At 34.6% G+C, this 8,978-nt stretch overlaps 2 protein-coding genes across 5 annotated transcripts; one reads left to right on the top strand and one right to left on the bottom strand.

The window, feature by feature from the left end:
• The first annotated feature begins 559 nt into the window (after positions 1-559).
• LOC107897322 (DEAD-box ATP-dependent RNA helicase 41) lies at positions 560-4,423 on the top strand. Of its 3 annotated transcripts, none has more exons than XM_016822753.2 (3): positions 605-1,023; positions 1,861-1,938; positions 2,629-4,423. In XM_016822753.2, exons 1-3 carry the CDS (start codon positions 993-995, stop codon positions 4,164-4,166), a joined length of 1,647 nt encoding a protein of 548 aa, XP_016678242.2. In that variant the 5' UTR covers positions 605-992; the 3' UTR covers positions 4,167-4,423. The 3 variants fall into 3 exon arrangements, with proteins under 3 accessions (XP_040934625.1, XP_016678242.2, XP_016678241.1); XM_016822752.2 differs by having other exon boundaries at positions 933-1,023; positions 1,846-1,938; XM_041078691.1 differs by lacking the exon at positions 1,861-1,938 and having other exon boundaries at positions 560-1,023.
• Positions 4,424-4,617: 194 nt separating this feature from the next.
• Positions 4,618-7,025, bottom strand: LOC107897324 (glyceraldehyde-3-phosphate dehydrogenase A, chloroplastic). 2 transcript variants are annotated; one of them, XM_016822754.2, is made up of 5 exons: positions 6,648-7,025; positions 6,436-6,558; positions 5,727-6,034; positions 5,395-5,639; positions 4,618-5,310 (listed from the first exon to the last, which is right to left on the bottom strand). In XM_016822754.2, the coding sequence occupies exons 1-5, from the start codon at positions 6,693-6,695 to the stop codon at positions 4,808-4,810; spliced, it is 1,227 nt and encodes a 408-aa protein (XP_016678243.1). In that variant the 5' UTR covers positions 6,696-7,025; the 3' UTR covers positions 4,618-4,807. The 2 variants fall into 2 exon arrangements, with proteins under 2 accessions (XP_016678243.1, XP_040934626.1); XM_041078692.1 differs by lacking the exons at positions 6,436-6,558; positions 6,648-7,025 and having other exon boundaries at positions 5,723-5,928.
• Positions 7,026-8,978: the final 1,953 nt, after the last annotated feature.

Raw genomic sequence — 8,978 nt, 5'->3', positions numbered from 1 at the left:
ATGTATGGCAGAGGGTTGCGGAGCAAAACTCGTTTGTATCGAAGAAATAAAAAAATAGAATTTCGATTTAATCGTATTGAATTATTTATATTTTTTAGTTTTTTTAAGTAAACTCAAGTAAGTAATTTAAGTTTCGAGTTGAAATCAAATTAATTTTACAATTTAAATAACTCGAATAATTGATTACTATAAATATATATTTGGTTTTTGTCAATTTTAAAATTGAGTCAATTGATCTTTCTATTACAAAAAAAAATTAAAATATTTATAAAAATTAAAAAATTCATATTTTTAAAAAATTATAAAAATTAAAATATATATATAAAATAATTATAAAATAATAATTTTTGAAACCTAAATAAGTAAATTAATTATTCAAGTTTATTATTATTATTTTCTTATTTTATTTTGAAAGATTTTTATATAGTTTGAATGGAGTAGTTATATTGTAATAAAATTTTAATTTGAAATATTTAATTTTTTTAATTTAATTAAAATAATTTTATTCCATTTAACTTGATGAAATTAAAATAATAAAATGAGAGTTATGAATTCCATTAATTCAAAAAATTTATTTATTTCGATTCCAACACCGCTGAAGTAAAACATGTTAATAATATAGTGATGGTGAATTCACAAAACCTATTCCAGTCCAAACTCCATTACTATCTCTTAGGGTTACGCAATTCGGGGATAGGAAAGAAAGGTAGTCTTAGCCCAAGTTGCTCAGTTGATTTTACAGAATAAACTGAAATAAGCAAATCCATTATGATTAGACTCATATTGTCTATGTGTTGAGTTGAGTTGGGTTGGGTTGAAGAGGTTGGCGCGCGAGTTCGCTTCCTGTCTTCCTGTTTCGGCCTTTGGCGTTCCAATTCCTGACGTTAACAATTTTCCAGGTGCATGCCGCAGATTGCAGAAGAGGAGATAGGCTGAACCGCCATAGTTGATTGCTGGTAGTTATAAGTTCTAAAGAGAGGCCAGGCCAGGCCATGCCTTTCAAATTCCAATTCCCTTTATTCGGTACGCGCCTTTCTTCTTCCTTCTATTTCTTTTCTGTATATATAATTTCCCCCTTTGGAAGCTAAATTAAATCTGGGCGACCTTGATTTGCATTTGTCTGCCCGCATACCCATAACTTATTTTTGTCTTTTTTTGCTTTCACAAAACTTTTGATTGTGATGTTTATTGCTTATCAAATACTGGTAACACTAATATATTAAATGTAAGAAAATAAAGTGTTGAATTCTGTTCCGCAAGGAGGAAACAAGATGATTAGCAATGGCTGCTTAACCTTTTTTACCGTGCAGGTTGTCTAAGTCGTCACCCCTATTTCTTTTTGTTGTTGATAGCCTAGTCATAATGCTATTAATAAGAGAATAATAAGTTTAAATGAAGTTTATTTTCCTGGGTTAGAGCGAAAAGAGGCTGATCCTGTCCTGAATCCTGATAGTGAAATCAAACGGCTAATAGCTTTCAATATGTTAGCTCATCTACCCTTTTCTTCTCATATCTAAGTGAATGTGATTGCCTCTTTAACCCGTGGCAAATGACAATGATTTCACTATTACTTACTATACCTGTCTGGCTATCTCCTCATCATTTTCTCTTACAATCTTCATTTTTTTCATTTGGTTGTTTTGTATAAGTCAATTCTTTATAATCAGCTTTCATGTAGAATATCCAGTTCCAAGTGACTCTGATTTTTTTTGGTTTCCCTTTTTTTGCCTGATAATAAATATTTCATTAAGTTTTAGTACTCCATTTATCTGCTATTCCCAAACAGCTGGCTGCATTTGTATTCTACTTTACACCTTGTTTCATTATTGAATTTCTGCCAATTAGATCTTTTTTAACCAGCTTATGTCATGGAGGGTGGAAATGGAAATGATCCTTGTGAAAGTTCAGTATTACAGAAAGATATTTATCAAGGGATTGGTAATTATACACCACTTTTGACTTGTTAAATTATTTCCCTGTTGATTCTTGTAGTGTATTTCCCATATCTTGGCTATCTTATTTTTCTTTGTAGTGCTTTCTACTCCTTATTTTTGGTTTATTGCCAGTATTTGTGATTAAGGGGTCGTTCAGGTTCTTGCCTCTTTTTCAATGTTTTATGTTTCCAGAGATTTTTGTTTTCTATTATGTTTAATTCATTGAAACTGAAAACACGTTTATTTGCTATGTTTTTGTTACAATGATACAAAAAATAGTAAGTAAAAGTGGTTGGAAGTTGAATTCCGAAAGTTGTAAGTCTTTGTTTTCTTTTATTTTTAATTTATTGAAACTGAAAACGTGTTTGTTTGCTCTGTTTTATTATTTTTTAAAGTTAGAAACAAAACTTGGCTGATAAACGCAATTTTTGTTGTATTTCCAGACAAACAACACAGAAAGCAAGCTTTTCAAAATGTGCCCTAAGCCATCCATTATTTTTTTCATCATGTTTCATTTTTTGTGCATGCTCGTGTGTGTTACATGTTCCTTTTGTGTTCTGTTTGCGAACCTTCAGCTTTGCATGTTGTGTGACCATTCATGACACTTCTTTTTCCTTTCTTTCTTGTTTGCTTCTTGGAATAGTAAGCTCAGACTTACGTATTTTCTACATTGAATTTTCCATCTATTGTGCAGATGATGATGTTAAACTGAATTCTAAAGATCAGAGAGATGCTCTGGCGGATGAACCTAAATGTGTTATTTGCGGGCGCTATGGCGAGTATGTATGTGATGAGACAGATGATGATATTTGCAGCTTGGAATGTAAACAAGCCATACTCCTCAGGGTTGCTAACTCATTGCCAGTTTGCTCATCATCTACTCAGCGATTACCTGCTACTGATGAATGCTTTTATGTTAGAGATTCTGTTGATAGGTCAGGCTCTCCATCTTTAACTTGTGATCAAGCTGAATTGCTTCGAAACAAACTTGAAATTCATGTAAAAGGAGGTGTGATTCCTGCTCCAGTATTGGCATTTTCTTCCTGTGGTCTTCCTCAGAAGCTCCTACAAAATATAGAAACTGCAGGGTATGTCATGCCAACACCGGTCCAGATGCAAGTAATCCCAGCTGCTTTAGATGGACAAAGCCTTCTTGTTTCAGCTGACACAGGCTCTGGGAAAACTGCTTCCTTTCTTATTCCTATCATTTCTCTTTGTGCAAAACTTTACCCCAACAACAACTCAAATATCAGAAAGCCATTAGCGGTGGTTCTAACACCAACTAGGGAACTAGGTATCCAAGTTGAGGACCAAGCTAAGTTGCTTGGAAAAGGTTTGCCTTTCAAAACTGCACTTGTGGTTGGTGGAGATCCCATTGCTAGACAACTCTATCGCATTCAGCAAGGAGTGGAACTAATTATTGGAACACCGGGCAGGCTTATTGATATTTTAACCAAGCAAGATATTGAACTAACTGATGTAAAGATATTTGGTCTGGATGAAGTAGACTGCATGCTTCAAAGGGGCTTCTGGGACCAGGTGATGCAGATTTTTAGGGCTCTGTCACAACCCCAGTTACTGATGTATTCTGCAACAATTTCACAAGACATGGAGAAAATAGCAAGTTGTATGGCAACCGATATTGTTACTGTTTCTATTGGCAAGCCTAGCAGGCCGAGTAGGGCTGTGAAGCAGCTAGCCATCTGGGTTGAGTCAAAACAAAAAAAGCAAAAGCTTTTTGACATATTAAGGAGTAAACACTTTAGGCCACCTGCTGTGGTGTATGTGGGTTCCAGAGCAGGGGCAGATCTACTGTCTGATGCAATTACAGCCACCACTGGAATTAAAGCTTTGTCAATACATGGGACGAAGTCCATGAAGGAAAGGAGGGAAATAATGAGGATGTTTTTAGTTGGAGAAGTATCAGTAGTTGTGTCTACTGGGATTTTGGGTCGCGGAATTGATCTTTTAGCTGTGAGACAGGTGATAGTGTTTGATATGCCCAATTCCATTAAGGAGTATGTGCATCAGATTGGTAGGGCATCAAGATTAGGGGAGGAGGGTAATGCAATTGTTTTTGTGAACGATGAGGATAAGAAATTGATTCCGGAGTTTGTAGATATTTTAAAATCCTCTGGAGCTATTATTCCTCGAGAACTTGGTAATTCACGGTATAATGTTGTTTCTTTGCCATCAGGCAAGAACTTCAAGAAAAGAAAATATGGTGGCTGAAGTTGCGTGCCTTTTATCTGTTAGCCGCTTTTTTTTTTCAGTTCATCACATCACACATGGTTAAAGAAGCCAAAAATGTAAAAGCTTTTGTTTACAAAAGATTGTGTATTAAATTCTGCTGAAGCAGGTTTGGTAGTTTGAAGTAGTTCATAAAATATGCTCTTCGAGTCAGGACCTGTGTTACTTCTACAAGGATGAATGGTGTTGGATCTAGCACCTTCCCCTTAATTTCCATTTCAATTATTATCTTTTTTCTATTCAGTCCTCTTCAATTCATTTTCAGTGAAAAAGCATGGTCAACTCAATAAAATTGTTGATGTGACTCTTTATGAACAAATTTTTTAACATTGGTTTTTTTCAATTTGGGTTTTACTCTCATTTCGTATTCGAGAAAAAAAAATGGTCACCAAGCATTCATTACGAGAATTGATATAGGTAGGGGTCTTGAGCATGAATGCTAAAGTAAGAATTTTATTCCATAAGCATATTAGAGAATGTATGTATCCAACATTACATTACAGATTATATAGTAGCCTTGACAAAATGAGAAATTGCTGAAGCCGAAAGAATAAAAATGAAGTGAGCATGCAAAAATCAACCATCGGTGACATTGTTATGCATATATGTATAGCACATTGAAGTCACTTCCAGCTATTGGCAACAATGTCAGCCAAATCCACAACCCTTTGAGAGTAGCCCCACTCATTGTCATACCAAGCAATCACCTTAACCATGTCATCTCCCATGACCATGGTGAGTGATGCATCAACGGTGGAGGACACATCAGAGCACCTGAAGTCCACTGAAACAAGGGGTTCTTCACACACTGAAAGTATACCCTGTAGCTCTTTCTCTGCACTCTCTTTGAAAGCAGCGTTCACCTCTTCAGCAAACGTCTTCTTTGAAACCTGGACCACTAGGTCCACCACCGACACATTTGGTGTTGGCACACGCAATGCGATGCCATTAAGTTTGCCTTTGAGAGTAGGGAGTACAAGGGCCACGGCCTTCGCCGCACCAGTTGAAGTCGGGACGATGTTGAGAGCTGCGGCTCTAGCACGCCTGAGGTCACGGTGGCTAGCATCAAGAAGCCTCTGGTCACCGGTGTACGAGTGAGTGGTAGTCATGGTGCCCTTGATGATACCTGTCATATATATTACATTAGCATTAGTCAGAAACTCGTAATAGGGCATATCATCTATATTAATATAGTGTTAAAAGGAATTACCAAACTTCTGGTCCAGAACCTTGACGAAAGGAGCAAGGCAATTGGTGGTGCAAGAAGCATTGCTGATGATAGGCTCATCTGAGTTGTAGGTGTCAGCATTCACTCCAACAACATAGGTGGGGATGTCACCCTTACCTGGAGCAGTAATCAGCACTTTCTTGGCTCCTGCTTGAATGTGCTTACCTGCACCTTCTCTATCGACGAACACACCGGTTCCTTCGATGACTAGATCTATTCCTAGGTCCCTATAATATCATCTTTATCAGTTTGATTGAAGCCAAACAAATGTTGTATATATGAAAATGTGATGCATTTAAAATTTCAACTCTTACCCCCATGGGAGGTTGGAAGGGTTGCGGTCAGAAACAACCTTGATAACCTTGCCATCAACAGAGATGCCATCAGTGCCGACAGGCTTGACATCGGCAGCGAAGATGCCAAGGGTGGAATCATATTTGAGAAGGTGAGAAGCCTGCTTAACACCACCAGTGTCATTGATGGCAATGACATCAAGTGGGGAGTCTTTACGGCCATGCCAGCACCTTAAGAAGTTCCTGCCAATCCTACCAAACCCATTTATAGCCACCTTTAGCTTTGCCTCTGCCATCCCTTTCCTGTACCCGCCATTATTGCTTCCTAGCTACAAACACCAGTACGGGTCCAAAACCCAAACGCATATAAGTCTTTAAATAAAGAAAAAACTCATTTGTAATTTGAACTTTTAACAAGAGGGTTAAGGATATAAATGGATTCAGCACATTATACATGAACCAAAGTGTATCTGTATAAAGAGAGAATTCATATTCGATATTGTCGTTTCACTATCGATTTGACAGATCAGTCGTGAGTATGATACTGTATTACTAACAAGGTGATTTCTGGTCTTATAACCATCATATCTGTCGTATAAGTACGTGATAAATGGAAAAACTTAGTGGAGAAAGCGTTTCTCCCACAGGTCTTATAACCATCATATGTAGATAATGAAAATGGAATAGGAATGTGTGTGAAGATGGAAAAGCGTGAAATGGAAGAACTCACAGCAGATGTCTGAAAAGCAACGAGTGAATGGAAGTCATCAGAGGTTTTCCTGGCAAAGGGAAGGCTAGTAGAGGAGTTGTGTAGGCCTGAGAAATCTGCAAAACCAACACCCTTTCCTTTTGCCTGAAACAAAAAGAAACAATATTGGAATGAGGAGTATGCAATGCATCAGATGAGTAGGAATAAGAGGAGAGGTGTGCGTAAAGCTGAACCTGAATCTGAAGGTTGGGTTTGGCTACAGAAACAGTAGCCGAAGCCATAATGGTAGTGATAGTGGTTGTGGAGTAAAACAGAGAGACAGACAGATGACAGAGGTTTTAGATTGAATAAGTAGAAGAGAGCAGAGCAGAGTAGTAAGTAAGGTAATTGGTGGATGACTGAATCGGAAACGAGAGGATGAGATTACGGATAGGATAGCGGATAGGGATATAATACAGCCTCTACTTCAATGTATGGTTGTGATTTCAGCTTTTCCTTGTGTCTCTCCTTACTCCATTTTCAATCATTCATCCATCTTGATATTCTATGGCTCCCTTCGTTTTTCCTTTTAATTAAATCTTTTCTTTTTTACACATTTTTCAATGGATGATTTTCATAATGCCCATTTGTTATATATATAATAATTAAATTAATTCATATTTTTTATTTAATTGGATTTACAAATAATATATAAAAAATTTAAAATTAATATTATCTTCAAAAAAATATGTGATATTAAAATAATAAATAATTTATATTACTTATACTTATCTTAAAAAAACTTTACCAACTTTATTTTCTTTGAAAATGTGATCGACATTATATGAATTAAGACTTGCGTATTAGTATGTAAGATTGAATGTTCAATCAAATCATATCAAATCAAATTTTTTGAGTTAGTTAAGTTAACAATTATATTTTATCATCCTAACTCGATTTAAAAAATTTTCAAATTAAGTCGAGCGAAATGAAAATGAGTCAAATTAATTCAATTCGAATAAATTTTTTTGAGTTAAAGTTAAAAAAAAAATCGACCATAATGAAATCTTATTAACAATATCACTAAATTCCAAGTTAAAGAACATTAATTTGGTTTTATATATATTTGAAAACTCTTTTAAAACAAAATAAGAGGAGAAAACACAAGATAATTAGTATGACAAACTTGATTTGATAATTTATTTGTTAAAGATTTCAAATTTATTATTTTGAAAATTTTAAAATATATTATAATTTAATATTTTTATATATTTTTTGAATTTTCAAAGATTGTTTTGATTGTTTAATAATTTTTTAAGAGGGACCGATTCACACATTTTTGAAACTGTTAGGGCCCTAAGAGATATTTATACTCATTTGTTATTCAAGTATTTGAGTTGTAAAATTTAACTTAACTTGAACTTGAAAAATCAAAATACGTATTTAAATTGATTTGATTTACATAATACAATTCAATTAACTCAAAATTAAAAAAAAAATTGGAATGAAATTGAAATAATTCTTATGCATGCGACAAGAAAACGAATTACTCATGAAGTGGTGGAATGTGGTTATGCATTGCGTAGAACTTGAAAAGAAATGGCAAAGGGTAAGTAATTTAAGTCAGAAATCAAATGTGATTAACCCCCATTTATGTTAATATGTGGGAGATAGATTTTATGGGCCTTTTTTCTTCCTCATTTGTTATTTACTTTTACTTGTCATTTATGTTTCTAAATGGATACAAGCTTGTAATGGTGATATTAAACTTACAACTGCATTGATTAGCCATCGTTGGACTCATTTTTGCAATAAGTTGTCAATGCTCTCGTGAAAAAAATATGAGGTGCAATATATCATCCATAAATTAAAGGTGTAGTCGAAGCCTTAAATTTACAAATCAAATTTATTTTGAAAAAGACTATTAAATCAGATAACAAGGATTCGAGTCTCCAATTAAATGACGCACTTTGGACTTATTGAACGACTTACAAGGGTCTTTTGACATGCCACTTTACCGACTTATTTTTGGTAAGTTGTGTCATCTCTCGATTGAACTTAAATACAAAATTTACTGAGATTCGAAACTAGTATGTACAAAACTACAAATTTGGAGAAACTTTTGAAATGATGAGAATGTAATTTATTGATCTTAAATTAAAATTGAGTTGGCTTGGTTTGATTGGAAGTACAGTTGGGTGATATCATGAGATCAAGGGATCTAATTTAAATGATTCATGCAGTTGAGATCATTAATTAGAGTCGGGTTCTTCTAGTTTACAAGATTGCCAAGAAATAAATTTGTGGAATTTGGTGTCAAGGTCATTCGCTTGATAAGGGTTAATTCTCGGGTTCTTCTTGCAGTTAACTTACGATTAAGGAAGAATTGGTGGTTTAAGGTTGTTTTGCTATCATTATAATCAACTTATCAATAAGCAAGAAAAATTCATAGTCCGTGATCAATTTTGAAACCGAGGTATGTTAGATTATATGGACATCACATATATAATAAGGGTAATTACATGTTATTATTTACTATCATGATAGGTTAGTCCAAATTAAAAGTGATCTAATTAGGTCAAAAT

This window comes from Gossypium hirsutum, chromosome A10 (assembly GCF_007990345.1).
Source record: "Gossypium hirsutum isolate 1008001.06 chromosome A10, Gossypium_hirsutum_v2.1, whole genome shotgun sequence".
NCBI lineage: Eukaryota > Viridiplantae > Streptophyta > Magnoliopsida > Malvales > Malvaceae > Gossypium > Gossypium hirsutum.
The sequence above is the reverse complement of the archived record's forward strand: the minus strand, read 5'-3'. Positions and strand labels throughout refer to the sequence as shown.

What these genes read in the sequence shown, in the direction of transcription:
- LOC107897324 (XM_016822754.2), bottom strand. Translation starts at nt 6,695, where the DNA reads ATGGCTTCGGCTACTGTTTCTGTAGCCAAACCCAACCTTCAGATTCAG. An exon ending in TTGCTTTTCAGACATCTGCT is followed by an intron (nt 6,035 to 6,435) that starts GTGAGTTCTTCC and finishes TGGTGTTTGTAG; the next exon opens with CTAGGAAGCAATAATGGCGG. An exon ending in CCTTCCAACCTCCCATGGGG is followed by an intron (nt 5,640 to 5,726) that starts GTAAGAGTTGAA and finishes ATGATATTATAG; the next exon opens with GGACCTAGGAATAGATCTAG.
- LOC107897322 (XM_016822753.2), top strand. Translation starts at nt 993, where the DNA reads ATGCCTTTCAAATTCCAATTCCCTTTATTCG. An exon ending in ATTCCAATTCCCTTTATTCG is followed by an intron (nt 1,024 to 1,860) that starts GTACGCGCCTTT and finishes TTTTTTAACCAG; the next exon opens with CTTATGTCATGGAGGGTGGA. An exon ending in AGATATTTATCAAGGGATTG is followed by an intron (nt 1,939 to 2,628) that starts GTAATTATACAC and finishes TCTATTGTGCAG; the next exon opens with ATGATGATGTTAAACTGAAT.